Source organism: Jaculus jaculus, chromosome 2 (assembly GCF_020740685.1).
Source record: "Jaculus jaculus isolate mJacJac1 chromosome 2, mJacJac1.mat.Y.cur, whole genome shotgun sequence".
Classification (NCBI taxonomy): Eukaryota; Metazoa; Chordata; class Mammalia; order Rodentia; family Dipodidae; genus Jaculus; species Jaculus jaculus.
In genome coordinates, this window is record NC_059103.1 from 33624341 (window position 1) to 33649005 (window position 24665).

Consider the following 24665-nt stretch of genomic DNA (forward strand, 5'->3'; position numbering starts at 1 on the left):
ACTGACATTATTTGTAGCTTTATTAAATCCCTTTACCTTCTACAAAATGATTACAATAAAAGAATACTTCATTTCCATGTAATACTGTCTTTATGGACGTACCGTGGTCAGAAAGTGACGGTAAAGCTCATGAGGATACATGTAGAGGAGATTAGGGACTAGCGACCCAGATGGAAAAAAAAAACAACAAAAACAGTGATAGCTCAGACTTGGATTTAACCCAGAAGTCACAATTTGGGGATGGAGAGTAAACAGATGTTTCCAGAAGCATAGAATAAACCTATGTGCTGACTCCAGGGCTGAAGGTAAAGGCACTTTTTTTGTTTGTTTGGGTTATGGTCTCACCCTAGCTCAGGCAGAACGTACTGCGTAGCCCAGGCTGGCCTTGAACACACAGCCATCCACCTACCTCAGTCTCCCCCAGAGCTGGGATTAAAGGTACGCTCACCGCAATTGACTTTAAACTACAACTTCTGAACCACAGTTCAAGGCTTCCCAACGCTATGGCCTTCCGAAAGATACCAGTCGTTGTCTCCCGTCAGCTTAGGTTGTTTTCTAATTGATGTGCATACATGTGCATTCCCTACATGCACGCATCCATCATCCTCCGCCCACTCACTCACTCTCCGTGTGTCCATCCACCCACCTACGCATCCTTCCACCCTACTGTCTGGGGCCACTCAAGCCTTTACATCTTAGACGTTCCCCTTCAATAAGAATCAAGACAAGACCCTATCAAACCAACCAACTCACTTCTCTCTAGAAGCCACTCCAGCACTTTTATTTCATAAACCTGTGAGATCCCCAGAGCCTTACCTGTCTGACAAGGTTTGGTTTCAAGGGCCAGGAGGTCGAACTGAGTCCTGGATGAGACAGAGTAGGAGATATGTTGGATCCAGGACTTCCTTTCCTACACAAGGCACGTTTAGGAACCTTTCCCTTTTCCTCCTCTCTCACAAAAGGAAGTAAGAAAAAATTGTTGAGATTCTTGGAACAAAAACAAATTAGGCTAAGAAAGAAGTTGCCAGCCTGTCTATGGAGTCAGCAGCGCTCTTGGATTTAGGAAAAAAAAAAAAAAATTAAATAATAAAAACCCAGCTGGCCTTTGTTTAGTGTTCAGCAAAGCCTGTCTCTTTAAGAGAGCACTGGGAATTCTCCAGGCCAGCCAACTTTTAATTTTGTGCAGATGTGTTTTTGAAGCTTGCCCTGTGCTTGGCCAATATCACAAACCCTGTTTACTTTCCTTTTAGGAGAGAAATTCCGCAGCTCTGGGAGGAAAAGCAAGGCCCTGTTAACCGCAGTTCTGGGCTCTGGATGCGGGAGCCACCCTGAGAACAGGCCTTTTTCTCTGTTGGTCTGTAGGATTTTCTAGGAAAGCTAACATGTGCCAAGTCCTCTCAGTGGGGAGGGACGACTGTCTGCACCCTTTCCTCTGGTGCAGGTCACTTGCAAGTCACAGACGCCCTGGAGGGGCTGAGAGGAAGGACAGTCCTGCTGTGAGGGTCTGAGGCTGGGAGGAAAGTCCTACTGGGCACAGGTGGCAGGGTCCCAAGCTCCCTCAACTTAAATGCTGTTTTGTGAAGCAATCAGAAAAAAGCCCCCCAAGAAAAACGCATGGGGATGGGCAGTGTACAAAAACCCCATTATATACCAGACAAACATGGGTGATGAAGGGCGGTGGGCAGAGCCACTTGGGACATGACCTGTGTGTACTAACATTCAGGATGAAGAAAAGAATATGGATTTCCAGTGACTTTCAAACTTGGCAAGGCGCAACAGGATCCCGCCCCTCCCCCAACAATGATTCAAAAATACAATATTTTTCCCTCTCACCCTCCTCCGCCCATAACTGCCTGCTGACTGTTCTGTGTTCTTTATAAAAACCCACACCCCAGCGTCAGCCACTGGCGCCAAGTTGGATGAGAATTTAGCTTCAGTCTCTGCTGCAGTGGCTTTGAACTTGGGTGCCAGAGGCTTCTTTGTAGCTGGAGTCTCACAGATGTTGGGGAACCCCCAGGGAAGCAGAGGGAAAGTACATTTGCCTCAGAGATCTGGGCTTTGAGGGGGTTAGGTTGGAGGAGATCAGAGAAGAGGGGACAGGGAGGAGGCGGGGGACAAGGAATGGCTTGCTTCTGTTCTGGGGCTGGCTGGGCTCCACGGGAGGCACCTCTGGCCTTCTGGACTATTCTTCTGCAGAGGATGAAGCAGGACTCTCGTCATCTGACATTGGGGCAAACTGTAAGAAGAGGCAGATTCTTGTGAGACACCTCCAAGGCGGGAGTCTGGTGGACCCAGTAATAAACAAGGGGCAGTATGGTCCCTGGCCTGCAAGATATGGGGGGACTGCCATCTTGTCAGGACTAGGGGCCTGAAGGGGATGAAAACTGAGACAAGGAAGTAAAAGATCTCTGAGCTAACCCTGGACAACATGAAGGAGCCAGTGAGGAGAAGGGCAACCCAGATGGGGTGGGGGCAACAGCAAGTGCAAAGGCCTCAGCGGCCACAGGAAAGGCAGTGGGGAGGTGAAGACGGTTATGACGGCCTTTGGAGAACACTCTGACTTTTCTCCAAAGTGTCTGGGAGCCTTGGAGGGCTGTAGGGGGAGAGTGAGGGCAGACACTGGAGGATCAAGGTAGAAGCTTGTGGTCTAGGTAGACAAGGATGGATTAGAGGCTGTACCCATGAGTCTCAAGGACAGGACCACAGGTACACAGTAGGAAGGCTATGACAGTTCGTCTCTTTTTTGTTGTTCTTCCCTCCTCCCCCAGGTAGAGTCTCACTTTATAGTTCCAGGCTGGCCTTGAGCTCACAGCAATCCTCCTTCCTCTGCCTCTAGAGTGATGGATTAAAGGTGTGCACCACCATGCTCTGCTAGTTCATCTTTATTGTTTCCAAATTTTACTTATTTATTTGAGAGAGAAAGAGAGAGAGAGGGAGGGAGGGAGGGAGAGAGAATATGGGCATGCCAGGTCCTCTTGTCACTGCAAAAACTCCAGATGCATGTGCCACCTTGTGAATCTGGCTTACATGGGTTCTGGAGAATTGAACCAGGGTCCTTTGGCTTTGCAGGCAAATGCCATAACCACTAAGCCATCTTCTCCATCCCAGTTCACCTTTTTATTAAAAAAAAAAAAAAAAGCTGGGTATGGTGGTGCACACCTTTAATCCCAGCACTTAGGAGGCAGAGTAGGAAGATCACCGTGAGTTCGAGGTCACCCTGAGATTATATAGTAAATTCCATATAGTAAATTCCAGGTCAGCCTGAGCTAGAGTGAAACCCCACCTCAACAAAACAAAACAAAGTTGGGGCTGAGAAGATGGCTCAGTGGTTAAAGACACTTTCTTGCAAAGTCTGCTGACTGGTGAGGGGCCAATTCTCTAGCTATTCACATAAAGCCCAATGCAAAAAGTGGTCCCACCTTCTGGTGCTCATTTGCAGAAGCTGGCAGGAAATCTTGACATGCCCATATACATACATGCAAATAAGTAAATAATTTAAAAATTCTTTTTTATGGACTAGGGAAATGGCTCAACAGTTAAAGGTACTTGCCTACAAGTCTGCTGGCTCAGGTTTGATTTCCCAGTACTCATGTAAAGCCAGATGAACAAAGTGGTGCGTATATCTGGAGTTCATTTGCAGTGGCTGAAGGCCCTGACACACCTATTTCTCTTTCTGCTCATAAATAAATAAATGATATTTTGAATTTATGTGAGTGTGTATGCGTACGTGATATATGTGTGTATACACCTGTGTGTATACTAGGTCTAATGGTCACTGCTAATGAATGCTAGACACTTGGGCCATTCTTTGTGTTTGGCTTTACATGGGTGCTGGGGAATTGAACCTAGGCCAATAGGCTTTGCAAATCTTTAGCCACTAAATCATCTCCTGAGCCCTGGCTCATCTTTTAAAAAAAATTTGGGCTGGAGAGATTGCTTAGTGGTTAAGGGGCTTGCCTGAGAAGCCTAAGGACTCATGTTTGACTCTCCAGATCCCAGGTAAGCCAGATGCACAAAGGTGAAGCACGTGCAAGGTCACACATGCCCACTAGGTGGTGCAAGCATTTGGAGTTCAATTTCAGTGGCTAAAGGATGCCAGTTCTCTCTCTCCTGTGCACTCACTCTGTCTAAAATTAAAGAAAGGAAAAAAATAAAAAATAAAAATAAATTTGAGGTTGGAGAGATGGCTCAGCAGTTAGAGTCTTAAACCTGATGGCCTGAACTGGGGTTCAATTCCCCAGTACCCATGTATAGCCAGATGCACAAACAGGTGCATGCATCTGAAGTTCCTTTGTAGTGGTTGGAGGCTCTGATGCATCTATTCTCTCTCTCATTTTGACTCTGCTTGCAAATAAATAAAATAAAAACATTAAAAATTTAAATTTGGGGGCTGGAGAGATGGCTCAGTGGGTGCTTGCCAGCAAAGCCAAAGGACCCAGGTTTGATTCCCCAGTACCTACATAAAGCCAGATGCACAAGGTGGCACATGTATCTGGAGTTTGTTTGCAATGGCTAGAGGTTCTGGCATGCTCATTCTTTCTATCTGCCTCTTTCTCTAAAATAAATACATAAAATATTAAAAATAAAATAAAATTTAGCCAAGTATGATGGTGCATGCCTTTAATGCCAGCAGTCACTGTGGATTCTAGGCAGGAGCTCTAACTGCTGAGCAATGTTCCAGATGTCTTTTTATTTATTTTTTAATATTTTAAAATATTTTTATTATTTTATTTTATTTATTTATTTACAAGCAGAGAGATAGAGAGAAGACAGACAGAGAGAGAATGGACATGCCAGGGCCTCTAGCCACTGCAAACGAACTCTAGACACATATGTCCCTTATACATCTGGCTTATGGAGGTCCTGGGGAATTGAACCTGGGTCCTTTAGCTTCATAGGCAAATGCCTTAACTACTAAGCTATCTCTCCAGCCCTTATTTTATTTTATTTTCCAAGGTAGGGTCTTGCCCTAGACCAGGCTGAATTGGAATTCACTCTGTAGTATCAGGGTAGCCTCAAAACTCATGGCAATCCTCCTCCCTCTCCTCCCGAGTCAATGGTTACTGGGAGCATGCGCTTGGATAGCCTTGGGCTTGAATACTGTCATGCAAGTCTCATCCTCATCCCCTCACTTCATGCCTCACCCTGCACTGAAGCACTGAAGACATGGTCCACTCACCACGTGCTATATAGCTGAGGCTGAGCTGCCGTTGCTCTCCTTATCCTCTTGCCTCCACTTCAGGTGATGGAGATTACAAATATGCACCATCATGCCTGCTTTCTTTATTTCCTTTCCTTTTTTTTTTTGAGGTAGGGTCTCACTGTAGTCTAGGCTGATCTGGAATTCACTCTGTAGTCTCAGGGTGGCCTCGAACTCATGGTGATCCTCCTACCTCTGCCTCCTGAGTGCTGGGATTAAAGGCATGTGCCACCACACCTGGGCATGCACTTCTTTATTTTTGTTGTGTATATGTTTGAGCATGCAAGTGTGTGTGTGTGTGTGTTCACACATGTAAGCACTGTCACACGTATGCCAAGGAGCATGGGTGGGGTTGAGAAGACAACTGTCATCTTTGCCTCCACCTTCCTTAAGGCAGGGTATTCCACCATTCACACTGTTCTCCAAGCTGGCTGGCTCCAAGCTTCTAGAAATCATTCTTTCTCCACCTCCTGTCTCACTGTAGGTGGGCTGGCACTACACAAGCAAGCCACAGCTTCAAGCTTCACATACGGTCTGGTCTGAACCCTGGTACTCAGGCTTGAGTAGCAAGTGCTTTATCCACTGAGCCACCTCCTCAGCCTCTCTCTCTCTTTAAACACAGGTGCTGGGAAACGGAACCTGTGCTGTCAGGCTTGGTAAGCAAGCCACTGTAATTGCTAAGCCATCTCACCAGCCCTCTTTGGTGTACTTTTGTTTTTTTGAGGTAGGATCTCGTGCTAGCCCTAGTTGACCTGGAATTCACCATGTCGTCTCAGGCTGGCCTTGAACTCACAGCGATCGTCCTATCTCTGCTTCCCAACTGTTGGGATTTAAGGTATGCAACACCATACCCTACTTTGATGCACTCTTAGCCAACACTGTACCTCCTCCCAAGTCCCACCCTCCTGCCTCTGCTGGGGACTCACCGAGCATTTGATATTCATGCGGGAGTACAGCATGGATGCGATTTCACTCTGTCCCGCGTCCAAGGCCACCATGAGCGCTGTGCTCCCATCCTGTAAAGAACCCGTGGTTGTGCTCACTGATGTCCTGCACCATATCCCACCCCCCCAGGGCACACCTGGGCAGGGACCTACCCGGTCTGTAAGTGAGATGTCACAGCTGGGCACGGCCAGCAGGAGCCCTGTGATCTCCTTATGCCCATGTTCACACGCACACATGAGGGCTGTGGAGCCGTCTTCATCTTGCACATTGACATCCGCCTCGCAGGCCAACAGGGCTTTGACCACGTCCACCCGCCCATGACTGACCGCCAGCATCAGGGCTGTCTGTCCTGCCTAGGTTGGAAGAGAAACAGGATGATGGTCCACATAGTGCCAGTGGTATGACACTTCTGCTCCAGAACCTTCCATGGCTCCCACTGACACGCAGTTCTACTTGGCTACAGTCAAACAACCCTTCTCAACCACTAGACCTTTTGCAGTTGCTGGTTCCTCCTCCCCTTTCCTTAAGCATCTCTTCAGAAGGGCTTTCCTAGGTCCATTTACTCATTTGCCCATATACTACAGGTTCTCAACTCACAGGTGTAAACAAATGTAAAAACTTACTCTCCTAACACATTTGAAAATTTTTATTTATTATAGAGAGAGAAAGAGACAGAGGGAGAGGGAGAGGGACAGAGGGAGAATGGGCGTACCAGGGTCTCCAGCCAATGCAATGCAAACGACCTCCAGATGCATCTATCACCTTGTGCACCTGGCTTCCATGAGTACTGGGGAATTGAACCTGGGACTTGAGGCTTTGCAGGGAAGTGCCTTAACTGCCAAGTCATCTCTCCAGCCCCACCTTTTTAATTTACTTTATTTTTTTAGGAAGGGTCTCAGTCTATCCCCAGGCTAGAATTAAAATTTGAACTCACAGTGATGAGTATACCTCTGCCTCCCAAGTGCTGGGATCAAAGATGACTGGCTGTTGTTCTTTAAATATATTTTAAATTTTTATTTAATTTGAGAGAGAGAAAATAGAAGTGTTAGGGCCTCCAGCCACTGCAAATGACACATACTCCACCTTGTTTATCTGGCTTACATGGGTTCTGGGGAATTGAACCTGGGTTCTTTGGCTTTGTAGGCAAGTGCCTTAACTGCTAAGCCATCTCTCCAGCCGTTCCCCCCCCCCCCCTTTATTGGACACAGTGTTTCAGACAGCCCAGGCTGCCCTCAAACTTCCTATGTAGCTGAAGATAACAAAGAACTTCTGATTCTCCTGCCTCTACGTCCTGAGTGCTGGGATGACAGGGATGCACCCTGTCTATGCAGTGTTGGGAACCCAGGGCTTCACACGCACTAGGTAGACACTCTACCCATTGAGCAACATACCCAGATCCACATTTTTCTTTTCTTTTGTTTTTTTGAGATAGGGTCTCACTTTGGCCCAGGATGACCTGGAAGTTACCCTGTGGTCTCAGACTGGCCTTGAACTCACTGTGATCCTCCTACCCCTGCCTCCTGAGTGCTGGGATTAAAGGTGTGTGCCACCATGCCTGGCTTCTTTTCTTTTTGAGACAGTGTCTTGCTATGTAGTCTAGGCTGGCCAGGAATTCCTGATCTTGTCACACCCTTCTGAGTCTGGGAGTTTTTCTGAACATTCCTGACTAAGAGTTGGCTGAGTCCTCAGATAGGAAATGCCCAGAGCAGGTCACCTGACAGAGCTAGAAAGTAGGCTGGCTGGAGAGGTGGCTTAGTTGTTCAGGTGTGTGCCTTTGAAGCCTAAGGACCCATGTTTCACTCCCCAGATCCCATGTAAGCCAGATGCACAAGGTGATGCATGTACAATGTTGCACATGCCCACTAGGTGGTGCACGTGTCTGATGTTGACTACAGTGTTAACAGTGGTGGGAGGCCACTGTAATCAACCAAAAAAAGAAAGAAAGGAAGGAAGGAAGGGAGGGAGGGAGGGAGGGAGGGAGGGAAGAAAGAAAGGCAGGCAGGCTGGTGATTGCCACTAGGATGCTAACGTAGAGGAAGAGCAAGGCTAGACTGATGATGGGTGCGGGGTTTCATGGGTGTGCTTGTGCAACATTACCTAAATACCAGTTGTCACTACAGAGCTCTCTTCTAAGGGTTAGTCTTGTGTGCTATGACTTTCACCCCAACTGAAGAAAAAAGGTGATCTTATTTATTTATTTTGGTTTTTCAAGGTAGAATCTTGCTGTAGCTCAGACTGACCTGGAATTCACTATTTAGCCTCAGGGTAGCTTTGAACTCATGGCGATCCTCCTACCTCTGACTCCCAAGTGCTGGCATTAAAGGCGTGAGCCACTGTGCTTGACTTATTTTATTTTTTTTAACCCTTTCTCTCTTTTTGAAAAATTATTTATTTATTTATTTATTTATTTGACAGAGAGAGAGAGAGAGAGAGAGGGAGATGAAGAGGGAGAGGATGGGCATGCCAGGGCCTCTAGCCACTGCAAATGAACTCTAGGTGCATACTCTCCCTTGTGCATCTGGCTAATGTGGGTCCTGGGGAATCAAACCTGGGTCCTTTAGTTTTGCAGGCAAATGCCTTAACCACTAAGCCATCACTTCAGCCCCTTCTCTTTCTTTCTCTCTCTCTCTTTTTTTTTTTTTTTTTTTTTTGAGGTATGGTCTTACTCTAGCCCAGGCTGACCTGGAATTTACTATGTAGTCTCAGGCTGGCCTTGAACTTATGGTGCTCCTCCTACCTCTGCCTCTGAGTGCTGGGATTAAAGGTGTGCGCCACCATGCCTGGATTTTATTTATTTATTTTTTTATTATTATTTGAGAGAAAGAGACAGACAGAGAATGGTCACATGAGGTCCTCCAGCCACAGCAAATGAACTCCAGGCACATGTGCCACTGTGTATCTGGCTTTATGTGGGAACTGGGGAATTGACTCTAGGTCCTTTGGCTTTGAAGGCAAGTACCTTAACCTCTAAGCCATCTCTCTAGCCCATTGTTGTTATTTTATTATTTATTTGCAAGGAGAGAGAGAGAGATCAGACTGGGCTAAAAAAAAATGTCATCTCTCCAGCCCCTGATGTGGGGGGGGGGGGAATCAAACAAACAAACTGTAGAGCAACTCAAGATCTAGGACTGCTGGCCTCCACATGCAAACATGAGCAATGCATGCTCGCACACGTAGGATCATGCACACATACATGTGCACATCAGAGATACAAAAATACAGACACACATAAGAAAAAATTCAGCCCAGTGATAAGAGCCTATCATGACAGTTACTTGGAAGGCTGAGGCAGGTGAATCACTCTGTCTCAACAGAAAATAAAAGAATTGGGCTGGGAAGATGGCTAAGTGGCTAAAGGCATTTGCTTGTGAAGCCTGCCAGCCTGCATTCAATTCCCAAACCGCCCATGTAAGCTTAACACAAAAAGTGGTGCAACCCTAACCCAATCTCAAGTTTGTCTGCAGTGGCAAGAAGCCTTAGTGTACCCCTCTCCTCACACATATATACAAATAAATAAATAAAACTTAAAAAAAAACAACAACAACAAAGAGGGCTAGGGGCATGGCTCTGCAGTAGAGCGCTTGGCTAGCGTGTGTAGACTACAGGTTCAATGCCCAGCACCAAAAACTAAAAACATAAAGCTCACCAGGCTAGCTCATCTCTGTACTCCCAGTGCTTCAAGATTTCATAAGTGAGAGTTCCAGACCAGCCTAAGCTACACAGCATGTTCCAGGCCAGTCTGGTATGCACAATGAGACCCTTTCTCAGAAATAAAGGACTAGGCGGAGCATGGTGCCGCACGCCTTTAATCCCAGCACTCGAGAGGCAGAGGTAGGAGGATCGCCATGAGTTCGAGGCCACCCTGAGACTCCATAGTGAATTCCAGGTCAGCCTGGGATACAGTGAGTCCTTACCTCACAAAACAAACAAACAAAATAATAATAATAATAATAGAAATAAAGGACTAGGTATGTAGCTCAGTGGAGAGTACTTGCCTGGCATGCATGGAATCTTGGGTTCCATCCCCAGAATCCCACAAACTGGGTATGTTGGTACATGCTGTAATCTCAGCATTTGGGAGGTACAGGCAGGAAGATCAGAAGTTCAAGATCATTCTTGGTTACACAGTCAACTGGAGGCCAGTCTGGGCTTCATGAGTCTTGTCTCAAATATAAATGAATGGAGGGATAAATGAATTAAAGACCCATGCCAGAGGCAGGTCACTCACAGCAGTCTGAAGCTAGACCATGTGTTTTATTTTTATTATTTATTTATTTATTTTATTTGAGAGTGACAGACACAGAGAGAAAGACAGATAGAGGGAGAGAGAGAGAATGGGCGTGCCAGGGCTTCCAGCCTCTGCAAACGAACTCCAGACGCGTGTGCCCCCTTGTGCATCTGGCTAACGTGGGACCTGGGGAACTGAGCCTCGAACCGGGGTCCTTAGGCTTCACAGGCAAGCGCTTAACTGCTAAGCCATCTCTCCAGCCCTAGACCACGTGTTTTAAATTCCAGCTCCTTGACTTTGACCTTGAAGAAATGATGCTGCTTCTCCAAACCTCACTTTCCCCATCTATGTTATGGCGACTGTCCCCACGGGCAAGGAATGGATTCATAATGGAATCTGGCCTACCCTATGGACTTAATAAAGGGGGAGAATGCCCTAGGTCTGCAGCAGCCAGAAGTTCTGTACCTGGCTGGCTTTGGCATTGACGTCCCCAAGCCGGAAGAGCTGTATCACAGTCTCGATGTCATCTTGGGTCTTCAGAGCAGCCAGGGCAGTGAGCATGACGGGGCTGTAGCCAGCGCGGTTCTGCTTGTCCACCCGGCAGACACCTGCATAGGGGCGTGGAGGGGCCGCCAACAAGGCACTGTGAGCCCTTGACCAGGCATGCCTCTGCAGCTGGGCTGGAAGCTTTGTTCCACACACACTGAGCGCTGAGTATTGTGTCCCCCACTGTGTTAGATGAGGGGCCTCTGACTGACAGTGCATGCACATGTGGGGCTGAGAATGGGAGAAGCCCCCTGTGAATCTGGAATTCAGCCTGTCAACTGGCCCAGGTGTCCTACATCCTGAATCAGACTAGGAAGCTGTGTCTTCTCCATATACCAGGGCAGGGCAGGGCCCTTCCGCCCTCTCCAAGCCCCAGGCCTCCCCTTACCAAGTGCCTCAGAAACATGATACCAACTACCCACCACACAGGCGTGCTCAGGAAACAAGGGAGCACTATGACATCCTATCTGCCTTTTTGCTTTTTTTTTTAAGGGTTTTCCAGGACATGCCAGAAAATCTGCTAGACAAATTCTAAAAGAGCGGTAACACTTTTGTTTGTTTGTTTGTTTGGAAATAGGATCTCGGTCTAGTCTAGGCTGACCTGGAATTCACTCTGTAGTCTCAGGGTGGCCTTGAACTCATTGTGATCCTCCTACCTTTACCTCCCAAGTGCTGGGATTAAAGGCGTGCACCACCAAGCCTGGCCTGTTTTGTTTCTGTTATACTGCTGAAGGAGAGGGCTGGGTCTCCCCACTACCCTGGAAGGACACACCTTCCTCCCACAGACTAGGATGGAAGAGTCTCCTCCATTAGATTAGGTGGGGCAGTACCTCCTCCATCTGTCTAGGTGGACTACATTCCTTCATGACACTAGGAAGGCAAAACATCCCCCATCAGGCTGAGTGGGTTGCATTCATTCATTCATGAGACAAGGAGAGTGGCACCTCCTCCGTCAGACCAGGAGAGCACAATGTCACCCCACCACACTGGAAGGGTGCTACCTATGTCCTCCATTAGACAGAGCTACAGTTCCAGACAATGAGGGGAACATCTTCCATTAGACAAGGAGGGCAGTGCCTCCCTCTCAGACCATCAAGCTGGGTGCATTAGCTGTTCTGCACACCAGACTCACCACTGTCCAGCAGCTGCTGCACCACAGGGAAGTTGGCATGTGACACGGAGTAGTGTAGTGCTGTGTTACCATTGCTGTCGGCGATGTTGACCACATAGTCCAGCAGCCGCGCGGACATGGCCCGGAACGTGACCAGGTGGCGCCGCACAAGCTCAGGGTGTGCGTCGCTGCGGCAGGCCAGGCGCAGCCACTCCTGAAGCACGGTGGTGTAGGCCACTTTCTGCACGTGAGACAAGCAGGCAGGAGTGGGGAGTGAGCACGGGCACTCCCTCCACTTGTGCACAAAGACCCAGGACCAAAAGGGCACATTCCTCCCCAAGCAACTGATGCTCACTGCTGGTAGCGGTGCACACTATGATCCCAGCCCTTGGGAGGCTGAGGCCAAGGATCAGGAGTTCAAAGTTAGCCTCAGCTACATAGCAAGTTCAAGGTAAGCCTGGGCTACATGAAACTGTCTCCAAACAAATAAAATTGTAGTATGGACGCCTCCTAGACCCCTAAAACTAAGAGGGACCAAAGGCCAGGCTGGGCCCTCAGGTACTGTGGACCTCCCTCCAAGTCTCAAGTCTCATGACTCAAGTCCATCTACTCCTAAGCCCACCCTTGGGTGTCTAGATCTTCCCTGGGCAAGTACAAGGAGGAGGGAATGGAGGGACCCCTGGGGTACAGGGCCCCACTGTACCAGCTCACGCTCTGTGAGGGCGTTGGGGTTGTCCAGGTACTTCTCCAGGGACAAACAAGCTGATATGAGGTCAGGGCTCAGCTCCATCCTGCCAAGAACAGACAAAAGCAAATTTATCGCTAGTCTCGTGGCATTTACCTGGAATTCCTGCTACTTGGGAGTCTGAAGGAGAAGGATCTCAAATTCAAGGCCTTCTTGGCACAGAGAGTGCATTCAAGGCCAACCCAGGCAATTTAGTGATAGTCAAAATAAAAAGTAAAAAGAAGCCAGGAGTGGTGGTGCACGCCTTTAATCCCAGCACTTGGGAGGCAGAGGTAGCAGGGTTGCTGAGAGGCCACTCTGAGACTACAGAGTGAATTCCACGTCAGCCTGGGCTAGAGTGAGACCCTACCTCGAAAACAACAACAAAAAAAAAAAAAAGAAAAGAAAGAAAGAAAGAAAGAAAGACAAAACAAAAAAAAAAGAAGTTGGGGGTCAACCTTGGCTACATAGTTAGTTCAAGGTCAGCCTGGGCTATATGAGACCCTGTCTCATAAACAACACACACACAAGAAGAAAACGAACACCTCTAGAATGTAAGATGCTCAGAAAGAGAAGGTGCTCACCAGTCAGACTATAGTGGGAATGACTGGTAAGAAGGGTTTGAACGGTAGGAGTCTCGCCCACCTGCCTGACTCTACCACTCAGAAAACTAACCGGATTTCCTCCTCTGAGTTGGTTCCTGATGCCCCCTCGGAAGTGGGCACTTGCTGAGACTCTGCTGGGAGCTGGCGGTCTTGCTGGCTGGTGTGGGGCCCTGCTGGCCCCGGAGGCCGGAGCTGAGGGCCCACGGCCACACGCTGCCCTCTGGCCGCTGGTTCTGGGGCTTCGTTCTCGGTGCTGTCGTCGTCTGAGAAGTTCTCTGCTGTGCTGGAGTCTTCCGAAGAGGACTCGTAACTGTGGCGGACAGACATGCCGACGGCAGGGATGAGCGAAATGTGCTATCCAAAGGACTACAGGGATTCCGCTCACGGCACCTGGCACACAGTTGGTGTCCGTTAAACTTCAGCTACGACTGGGGGTACACAGGACGGGGGGGGGGCCTGTCCCCACCTCACAGGCTTTCTGAACGAGGCCTCCCCTCTCTTTCTGAGACACAGGCCTACTCTGTAGACCAGGCTACCCTCCTGCCTCAGCTTCCGGAGAGCTTCGCTTAGAGCATACAAGGTGAAGTTTTTGAGTTCCGCATTGGGGACCTCTAAAAAATGCCGGTTTCCTCTGCTTCCCACTTCTGTCCTCTCCTCCTTCTGGTCGCTCAGCCATTACCCAGGTTGCATCCTCTGTCTGCCACACAGCAGCCCTCCCTTCACCTCGCCACTTCCTTATGTCTCCTGCATCATGTGTCCCTTCCTCCTGGGACTGGTTGGGGACCATCAGTGCCAGCTCTGAGGCCCCTCTGTGCTATGTGCCCAAGAGGCCCCATCATCACTGCAACCGCACCATGCTGGAACTTTCCCTCGGCTCCTACTGTCCACTGGACTGAGAGCTCCGTCAGGGCAGGGAGGTGACTGTCACTTTCAGGAGAATAACATGGTCTGAAGCTCAGAGCAGGATCCTGAGCTGCTGCGTGAGCCCTGGCACAAGGCATTGCCTAAGGTTCCTCATCTGCCTATTGTGCTTTCTGTGGTGTGTGTGTCTGTCTGTGTGTGTGTGTATGCTTGTGTGAGAGGGCACATGTGTGTGTAGGTGTGCGTACATGTGTGTATGCATACGTGTGGAGGTCAGAGGGTTTTTTATTTATTTTATGTATTTTTACTTACTGAGAGAGAGAGAGAGCGAGCAAGCGCCAGGGCCTCCAGCCAGTGTGAATAAACTCTAGACACATGTGTCACCATGTGCATCCCACATATGTGGGTCCTGGGGAGTTGAACCTGGGTCCTTAGACTTTGCAGGTCAGTGCCTTAACTGCTACAACATCTCTCCAGACTGGGCTTAAAAAAAAATTTTTTTTTTTTTGAGGTACTGTAGCTTCAACCTGTCTGACCTGAAACTCCCTCTGAAGCCCAGACTGGCCTTAAACTCACAGGCCATCCCTCTACCTCAGCCTCCTGAGTCCTGGGATTATAGGTGTGAATCACCATGCCCAGCTGGAGGCCAGAGGTTGACATCAGGTGTATTCTTCAATGGCTCTCTGCCTTATTTATTGAGGCAGAGTCCTTTTTTTTTTTTTTCCCCCTAAGGTAGGGTCTCACTCTAGCCCAGGCTGACCTGGAATTCACTCTGTAGTCTCAGGGTGGCCTCGAACTCACAATGATCCTCCTACCTCTGCCTCCCAAGTGCTGGGATGAAAGGCGTGCACCACCACATCCAGCTGAGGCAGGGTCTTTTACTTAAACCCAGAATTTATTAATTCAGCTTGTCTAGCTAGCCAGCTTGTCCCAGGGATCCCTCTGTCTCTGCCTCCTAAGCACAGGTATTACAGACTGCCATACCAACCCAGCATTTAGGTGGGTGCTTGGAATCTGAACTGAGGTCCTCAGGTTCACATAGCAAGCACTTGTTTTATTCCTTAAGACATCTCCCCAGCCCCCCCCCCCCCCCCAGTGTGCTTTCTTCAATGACTTAGCAATGAAGGGCTTGGACGGAGATGCAGCTCAGCAGTAGAGCAAGTCTGAAGCCCTGAGTTCCGCCCCTTGTACTGCAACATGGGGAACATAGAAACTGAGGGCTCAGTTCTCTCACCCGCCATTGACTCCCACAAACTGGAGGCTCCTCCGGTGGACTGTGGGGTCCGTGGGCTCATCTTTCCGCTTCATGATGGATCGTACACCCACGGGGGCTCTGCCTAGAAGGGACAATGGTGAATGTGGTATGAGTGTCCCTCAATCCATAACACACACCGAGGATCTTGGGGTTCCATTCCCTTGGGTGGCAGTAACTGCTCACCTGTCCCCCCGGCTTCCTCTAGCTCCTGCGAGGCTGCTGGTTTGGTGGCTTCTCTGTGGGTGGCATCTTGGGCGGCCACCTGGCCAGTGTCCTCAGAGTGTGTCAGAGAGGCTCCTGTAGGTCCTAAGAGGGACGAGGATGGCTCTGGAGAAGCTGGGGGACCTGCAGAGACATGGAATGGGCATTGCGTGCTAACTTCTAACAACCATTTTCACCAGAAACAGCTACGATGACTTGCGAGAGACCCTCACCTGAGATCTTGGCCCCTCCCTCATGCCTTCCTGCTACCTGCACGGAATTCTTCCTAGTTGGCTGTGGTCTCCTGGTCTCGGGAGGTGTTAAGAGTGTACAGAGTGAAGGAGGAGGAGGACCCCATCTATGCAGCGGGAGGTCGCCATCTATGCTGGGGGACACTTTCTGGTGATGCAGCTGCTTTGGGGTCTTGCATGCTGCTCTAACTAACCCCTTGTCCATTCTCCTTGAGTGAGACCAGTAAACTCATGGGAGGGGCAGGCAGATGGGGAAATGGCTTAGTGGTTAAAGACACAGCTTGCATAGCTCGCCCAGCCTGGGGTTTGATTCCCCAGTACCCACATCAAGCCAGATGCACAAAGTATTGTTTGTAATGGCAAGAGGCTCTAGAACACCCATATTCTCTCTTTCTTCCTCTCACTGAGGTAGGATCTTCATTTTTTGTTGTTTTGTTTTTCGAGGCAGGATCTCACTCTAGCCCAGGCTGACCTGGAATTCACTATATAGTCTCAGGGTTGCCTTGAACTCATAGCAATCCTCCTACCTCTGCCTTAAAGTGCTGGGATTAAAGGTGTGCACCACCATGCCTAGCAAATCATCTTGTTTTAAATCAAGGTTTCCCTTTAGCCTACGCTGAACTGAAAATTACTCTGTTGCCTCAGCTATCCTCAAGCTCACGAAGACCCTCCTATTTTAGCCTCCTGAGTGTTAGGATTAAAGTTGTGAGCTACCATGCTTGGCTTATTATTTATTATTATTATTGGTTTTCAATTGCTCTAGCCCAGGATGACTTGGAATTCACTGTGCAGTCTTACTTTGATTTTTCTACCTCTGCCTCCCAAGTGCTTGGATTAAAGGCATGTGTCACCACACTTGGCTTATTATTTTTCTTTCTTATTTATTTATTTATTTATCTATTTTTAGTTTTTCGAGGTGGGGTCCTGCTTTAGCCTCAGCTAATCTGGAATTCACTATGTAGTCTTAGGCTGGCCTCAAACTCATGGTGATTCTCCTACCTCTGCCTTCCAAGTGTTGGGATTAAAGGAGTGTGCCACCGTGTCTAGTATCTTTTTAAAAAATATTTTATTTTTATCTATTTATTTGAGACAGAGAGAGGAGAGAGAATGGGACATGCCAGGGCCTCCAGCCTCTGCAAACAAACTCCAGACACATGTGCCATCTTGTGCATCTGGCTTATATGGGTCCTAGTGAATTGAACTTGGGTCCTTTGGCTGTGTAGGCAAGTGCTTAACCTCTAAGCAATCCCTGCAGCCCCCCCCCCTCTTTTTTTGAGGTAGGATCTCATTCTAGCCCAGGCTGACCTTTGACTCACAGAAGTTTGTAGCTCCAGCCTGCTTGAGAACTCACAGTGATCCTCCTACCTCTGACTCCTGAGTGCTGTTGGGATTAATAGCATGCACCACCATGCCTAGCAATATTATTATTATTTTTTGTTTTCTTTTGTTTTATGAGGTAGGGTCTTGCTGTAGCCCAGGCTGACCTGGAATTCACTCTGTAGTATCACGGTGATCCTCCTGACACTACACGGTAAATAATTCCAGGTCAGCCTGGGCTACAGCAAGACCCTAGCTTGAAAAGCTCAGTACTAGAGTACTGGCCTAGAATTCACAGTGAAGGGCTATGGGCATGGCTTAGCTTAGCCTAGCCTAGCCTAGCCTAGCCTAGGGTGGTTTCTATCACCAACACCATATATATACAAAAATTATGACTCTACTGCCCTTAATTCCAGCACTCAAGAGGCAGAGGTAGGAGGATTGCCGTGAGTTTGAAGCCACTTTGAGACTACATAGTGAATTCCTGGTCAGCCTGGGCTAGAGTGAAACCCTATCTCAACAAACAAAAAAACATGGATAAAAATGGAAATTTTATCCTGTTTATATTTTATCACAGTTTTAAATTTTTTTTTAATTCGCTTATTTACTTATTTTATTTTTTTGGTTTTTCGAGGTAGGGTTTCATTTTAACCCAGGCTGACCGGGAATTCACTATATAGTCAGAGTGGCTTTGAACTCATGGTGACCTTCCTACTTCTGCTTCCCGAGTGTGGGGATTAAAGGTGTGTACCACCATGTCTGGCTACTTATTTATTTGACCCGGGAGGAGGGAGGAGAGCGAGAACAAATGAGAAAGAGAACACATGTGAGCACACAGGCATGCCAGGGCTTCTTGCCACTGCAAATGAACTGCAGAGACGTGCCATTTTGGGCATCTGTCTTTATGTGGGTACTGAGGCATAGAACCCAGAGCAGTAGGCTTTGCAAACAAGTGCCTTTAAGTGCTCAGCCACTTCTCCAGCCCTTATCACAGTTTTTCTTTCTTTCTTTCTTTCTTTCTTTCTTTCTTTCTTTCTTTCTTTCTTTTTCTTTTTCTTTTTCTTTTTCTTTTTTGATTTTTCAAGGAAGGGTCTCACTGTAGCCCAGGCTGACCTGGAACTCACCATATAGTCTCAGGCTGGCCTCAAAGTCAGAGATCCTCTTACCTCTACCCCACTGAGTGCTGGGATTAAAGGCGTGCACTACCACACCTGGCTATCTAATCAGTGTTTTTTAAACTTTATTTTGTTTGAGGGAGAGAGAGAGAGAGAATGAGCATGCTAGGGCCTCTAGCCACTGCAAATGAACTTCAGATGCATGTGCCACCATGTGCATCTGGCTTACCTGAGTCCTGGGGACTTGAACTTGGGTCCTTTGACTTTGCAGGCCAAGTGCCTTAACTGCTAAGCCATCTCTCCAGCCGAGTTTTTTTTTTTTTTTTGTATTTATTTATTTATTTCAGAGTGACAGAGAGAGACAGAATGGGTGCATCAGGGCTTCCAGACATTCAAACGAACTCCAGATGCATGTGCCATCTTGTGCATCTGGCTTACGTGGGTACTGGGGAACTGAGCCTCGAACCGGGGTCCTTAGACTTCACTGGCAAGTGCTTAACCACTAAGCCATCTCTCCAGACCCCCAGGTTTTTTTTTGTTTTTATTTTTTTTTTTAAGGTAGGTCTCACTGTAGCTCAGGCTGACCTGGAATTCACTATGTTGACTCAGGATAGCCTTCAACTCATGGCGATCCTCCTACCTCTGCCTCGTGAGTGCTGGGATTAGAGGCATGCACCACCATGTCTGGCCCTTATTTTACTTACTTACTTAATTTTGCTTTTTTTGGCATAGGGTCTTGCTCTAGCCCAGGCTGACCTGGAATTCACTCTGTAGTCTCAGGGTGGCCTTGAACTCACAGCGATCCTCCTAGCTCTGCCTCCCGAGTGCTGGGATTAAAGGCGTGTGCCACCATGCCCAGCATCCCTTCCTTTAATTTTTAATATTATTTATTTACTTGTGAGGAGATAGAGAGCCTATGGAGACTCTAGGGCCTCTTGCCTCTGCAAATGGACTCCAGACACATGCACACTTTGTACCTCTGGCTTTATGTGGGTACTGGGGAATTGAACCTGGGCCAGCTTTGCAAGCAAGCACCTTTAACCATCAGCCATCCCAGACCCTTCCTTCCTTTTTTAGTGTGTGTGGTTTGCACATATGTGCGCAAATGTGGCAGATGTGTATGCACACAGAGGCCAAAGCTGTGCAGTTTCCTCTATCGCTCTTTTGCCTTATTTTCTTGCAGAACTCCCTCTCTGAACCTGGAACTTCCTGTTGTTTGGACTGGCTGACCATCAAGCCCCAGTAATCCTTCTGTCCCTGCCCCACTCAGTCTTGGGGTTGTGGCGTGCACAGCCGTGCGTGGCTTTCTCTTACATGCATGCTAGAAATTGACCTCAGGCCCTCATGTTTGTGCAAAGTGCTCTTTTTTTTTTTGGTTTTTCGAGGTAGGGTCTCACTCTAGCCCAGGCTGACCTGAAATTCACTATGGAGTCTCTCGAACTCATGGCAATCCTCCTACCTCTGCCTCCCGAGTGCTGGGATTAAAGGCATGCGCCACCATGCCTGGCTGCAATAAGTGTTCTTAATGGGCTGAGCCATCTCCCTGGCCCATTCCTTTCTTTTTTTTTTTTTTTTTTTTTGTTTTTCAAGGTAAGGTCTCGCTCTATCCCAGGCTGAGCAAGAATTCACTATGTAATCTCTGGGTGGCCTCGAACTCACAGCAATACTCCTACATCTGCCTCTGGAACACTGGGATTAAAGGCGTGCATACCACACCCAGTCCCCCCTCTTTTTTTTTTTTTTTTTTTTTGGTTTTTCAAGGTAGGGTCTCACTCTGGCTCAGGCTAACCTGGAATTCACTATGTAGTCTCAGGGGGGCCTTGAACTCACGGTGATCCTCCTACCTCTGCCTCCCGAGTGCTGGGATTAAAGGCGTGCGCCACCACACCCGGTCCCCCTCTTTTTTTGACAGGGTCTCAAGTAGTCCAGATTGGCCTCCAACTTTCTATGTAGCTGAGGATGACCCTGAACTCCTGATCTTCCTAGCTCCACATACTGAGCTCTGCATTACAAGTATGCACCACCAGGCACAGTTTGTGGTGTGCTGGGGTGGGATTAAAACCAGGGCTTCACGCATGCTAAAATAACTCCTTAGATTTTTATTTGCAAGCACAGAGAGAGAGAGTGAGAATGCGCTAAGGTCTTTTTTAAAAAAAATATTTTTTTATTTATTTGAGAGAGAGAAAGAGGCACAGGGAGAGAGAATAGGTGTGCCAGGACCTCCAGACACATGCGCCACCTTGTGCATCTGGTTTACATGGGTCCTGGGGAATTGAACCTGGGTCCTTAGGCTTCACAGAAAAGTACCTTCACACAAAGCCATCTCTCCAGCCCTCCAGGTCCTTTTGCCACTGCAAACGAATTCCAGATGCACTCACCACTTTGTGTATCTAGCTCTGTGGGTACTGGGGAATCAAACCTGGGCTGGCAGGCCATGCAAGCAAGTGCAGCTCTAGTCCTCAGACTTAAAAAATTTTTATCCACTCATTACTACAGAGATACTTCACATCCATGTTTATTGCTGCTCTATACACAACATCTTGGAAATGGAACCAGCCTAGATACCCTTGAACTGATGAATGCATAATGAAGAGTGGTATATTTACACAATGGACTTTTATTCAGCTGTAAAGAAAAATGAAATTGTGAATTTGCAGGAAAATGAATGGATCTGAAAAAGATTATGCTGCCAGGCATGTGATGCAAATCTTAATCTCAGCACTCTGGAGGCTGAGGTAGAAGGATAGTTCTGAGTTCAAGACTAGTCTGAGACTACAGAGTAAATTCCAGGTCAGCCTGGGCTAGAGTAAGACCTACCTCAAAAAAAAAAAAAAAAAGATGATGATGATTTAGTTTTCGGATAGGGTAACCCACGCTGGCCTCAGACTTGTGATCCTCCTGTCTCAGGCTCCTGAATGTTGGGATAACAAACATGTGCTATCATGCCTGCCTTAGGGTGCCTGATTGAATTTTTTTTTGCAGAAAAACTAAGAAAATGTAATGTTTAGAGAAAGAAGGCAGTCACACAGAGACAGATGCTGTGTAATTTCACTCAGGGGAGGTCTCCAGAGTCACAAACTCCAGCAAGAAGGGGAGGGAGTAGCAGGTGACAGGACAAGACTTTAATGTAATGGGTGCTGGGGACAGAGGCACACTTGGCAGAGTGCTTGCCTAGCATGAACAAATTCCTGGGCGTGGAACCACATCTCTGAATCCCAGCACTCCAGAGATTCGGTAGCCAGGAGGGTCAGGAGTTTAAAGCCATTCTAGACTACATTGTGAGTTCAAGGCCTGCATGGGCTACAAGAGACACTCTCAAAAACCAAAGCCAAGAGTGGTGACACACACCTTTAATCCCAGCACTCAGGAGGCAGAGGTAGGAGGATCATTGTGAATTCCAGGTCAGCATGGGCTAGAGTAAGATCCTACCTTGGGGTAAAAAAATAAACAAAACAGGCTGGGAAAACAGCTCAGCAGTTAAAGTCACTTGCTTGCAAAGCTTAATTCCCTAGTGCCTATGTAAAGCCAGACACAAAATGGCATGTGCACCTGGTGCTTATTTACAGTGCAAGAGACCCTGTTGTACACACATACATAAAGCAATTTTTTTGTCAAAAATATTTTTATTGGGCTGGAGAGATGGCTTTGCAGTTAAGCACTTGCCTGTGAAGCCTAAGGGCCTCGGTTCAAGGCTCGATTCTCCAGGACCCATTAGCCAGATGCACAAGGGACACACACATCTGGAGTTCGTTTGCAGTGGCTGGAGGCCCTGGCATGCCCATTCTCTCTCTATCTGCCTATTTCTCTCTGTCTGTTGCTCTCAAATAAATAAATAAAAATAAACAAAAAATCTAAAAAATATTATTCATTTGAGACAGTGAGTGAGGGAAAGAAACAGACAGACAGACACACACACACACACACACACACACACACACACACACACAGAGAGACAGAGAGAAAATGGGTGCTCCAGGGCCTCCAGCTACTTCAAACGAACTCCAGATGCATGCACCCTGTTGTGTACCTGGCTTATGTGGGTCTTGGGAAATTGAGCCAGGGTACTTTGTTTTTGCAAGCAAATGCCTTAACTGCTAAGCCATCTCTCCAGCAACCCACCCCCCCTTTTTCTTGAGGTAGGGTCTCACTCTAGCCCAGGTTGACCTGGAATTCACTATGTAGCCTCAGGTTGGCCTTGAACTCAAGGTGATCCTCAAACCTTTGCCTCCTGAGTGCTGGGATTAAAGGAGTGCACCACTACCCCCTGCTTATGTAAATCAATTTTTTCTAAAATGTAAAAAGAAAAGCAAGTCCAGCTTTCAAAAGCTGGATGTGGTGGCGCATGCCTGTCATCTCAGCCTGGGAGGTGGAGGCAGTAGGATCAAGAGTTCAAAGCTAGGGCTGGAGAGATGGCTTAGCAATTAAGTGCTTGCTTGTGAAGCCTAAGGACCCCAGTTCGAGGCTCCATTCCCAGGACCCACATAAGCCAGATACACGAGGTGGCACATGTGTCTGGCCTTTGTTTGCAGTGGCTCGAGGCCCTGGTGCACCCATTCTCTCTCTCTGCCTTTTTCTCTCCCTGTCACTCTCAAATAAATAAATAAAAATAAACAAAGAAAAGAAAAAAACAAAAAAACAAGTTCAAAGCTATCCTCAGCTATATAGGGTGTTTAAGGTCAGTCTGGGCTACATGAAATCTACTCACAAAAACAAGGGACTGGAGAGATGGGTCAGTGGTTAAGGCACTTGCCTGTAAAGCCTAATGACTCAGGTTCAATTTCCCAGTACCCATGTAAAGCCAGATGGACAGAGTGATGTGTGCACCTGGAGTGTGGTTGCAGCAGCTGGAAGCCCTGGTGCAGCTGTTCTCATTCTCTCTGTCTCCTTGTAAAAAGAACACACTGAGACAAAGCCTAACAAGATGGTGCATGCCTTGTAACCCCAGCACTTGGGAACTGAGGCAAGCGGATCATGAGTTAGTGGACAGTCTTGATTACAAATGAAATCCTGCTGAGAGGAAGAAAGGAAGGAGGGAGAAACAAAAGGAGAAAGAAAAAGAGAGGGAAAGAACAACACAAAATCAGGTTTAAATGGCTTCTTCTAGTTAGAGGAGTACTGAAATGTTAAAATAACAACAGATACCAAACACAGATGGCTCCCTGCTCTGAAGGTTCTGAGTTCACAAAGTCAACCAATTTCAGGTTAAAAATAGTACGGCTGGAGCTGCACCACAGTTAAGGCGCCTCTATGCAAAGCCTAACGACCTGGGTTCAATTCCCCAGTACCTATGTAAGCCTGATGCACAAAACGGCACATGCCTCTGGAGTCTGTTTACAGTGCTTAGAGGCCCTAGTGCGTCCACATATACACACATACTCTTTCTCTCTGCTTGCAAATAACTAAAATATTTTTAAAAAATGTACTGGGGAAAAAAAAAGCTGTGTCTGCATCAAACATGTAAACTGTTTCTTTTTGTTGTTTTTCAAGGTAGGGTCTGTAGTATCTGGGTGGCCTTGAACTCATGGCCTGCTTCCTCAGTCTCCCTAGTGCGAGGATTAAAGGTGTGTGCCATCAAACCCAGCTTAATTGTTTTTTTTTTTTTTTTAATTTTTATTTACTTATTAGAGAGGGAGAGGAGAGAGAGACAGAGAGAGAATGAGTACATCAGGGCCTCCAGCCACTGCAAACGAACTCCACACACATGTGCCACCTTGTAAATCTGGTTTACGTGGGTCCTGGGGATTCAAAACTAGGTCCTTTGACTTTACAAGCAAACGTCTTAACTGCTAAGCCATCCCCACAGCCTTTGTTGTTGTTTTTTTTTCAAGGAAGGTTCTCACTGTAGCCTAGGCTGACCCAGAATTCACTATGTAATCTCAGGGTGGCCTTGAACTCACTGTGATCCTCCTACCTCTGCCTCCTGAGTGCTGATATTAAAGGTATGCACCATGCCCAGTCCTTATTGCTGTTTTTGAAGTAGGGTCTCACTCTATCCCAGGCTGGCCTGGAACTCACTTCCATTCTCCTACCTCAACTTCCTGAGTGCTAGGATTAAAGGTGTGTGTCACCACACCTTGCTACAGTGACTATTTCCAAAGCACTCACGTTGTATTAGGTGTCATATGTCATCAAGAGATGAGGGCTGGAGAGATGGCTTAGCAGTTAAGGTGCTTACCTGTGAAACCTAAGGACCCAGGTTCAATTCTCCAGGTCCCACGTCAGCCAGATACACAATGGTGGCACATGCATCTGGAGTCTGTTTGCAGTGGCTAGAGGCCCTGACATACTCATTCTCTCTCCCCTCTG

The 24665-nt window shown here is 47.6% G+C and overlaps 1 protein-coding gene and 1 non-coding gene across 7 annotated transcripts in view; both read right to left on the reverse strand.

Moving 5' to 3' along the window:
* Kank2 (KN motif and ankyrin repeat domains 2) overlaps positions 1-24665 on the reverse strand; it is a 58747-nt gene that overhangs the window by 18440 nt on the left and 15642 nt on the right. For 4 of the 6 annotated variants that reach the window (XM_004667469.2, XM_045142779.1, XM_045142778.1 and 1 more), the window contains exons 4-12: positions 15659-15820; positions 15455-15557; positions 13430-13669; positions 12734-12821; positions 12052-12271; positions 10839-10981; positions 6298-6498; positions 6127-6216; positions 3-2236 (exon numbers count right to left, since the gene is read on the reverse strand). In XM_004667469.2, the coding sequence (XP_004667526.2) occupies positions 2183-2236; positions 6127-6216; positions 6298-6498; positions 10839-10981; positions 12052-12271; positions 12734-12821; positions 13430-13669; positions 15455-15557; positions 15659-15820 (1301 nt within the window). In that variant the 3' untranslated portion in view covers positions 3-2182. Of the gene's footprint in view, positions 1-2; positions 2237-6126; positions 6217-6297; positions 6499-10838; positions 10982-12051; positions 12272-12733; positions 12822-13429; positions 13670-15454; positions 15558-15658; positions 15821-24665 lie in introns of those variants that run through there. The other 2 variants (XR_006635720.1, XR_006635721.1) reach the window with 1 other exon arrangement.
* Positions 11409-11470, reverse strand: LOC123459100. Its single transcript, XR_006636016.1, has one exon. It is a non-coding gene; the product is annotated as a U7 small nuclear RNA (small nuclear RNA).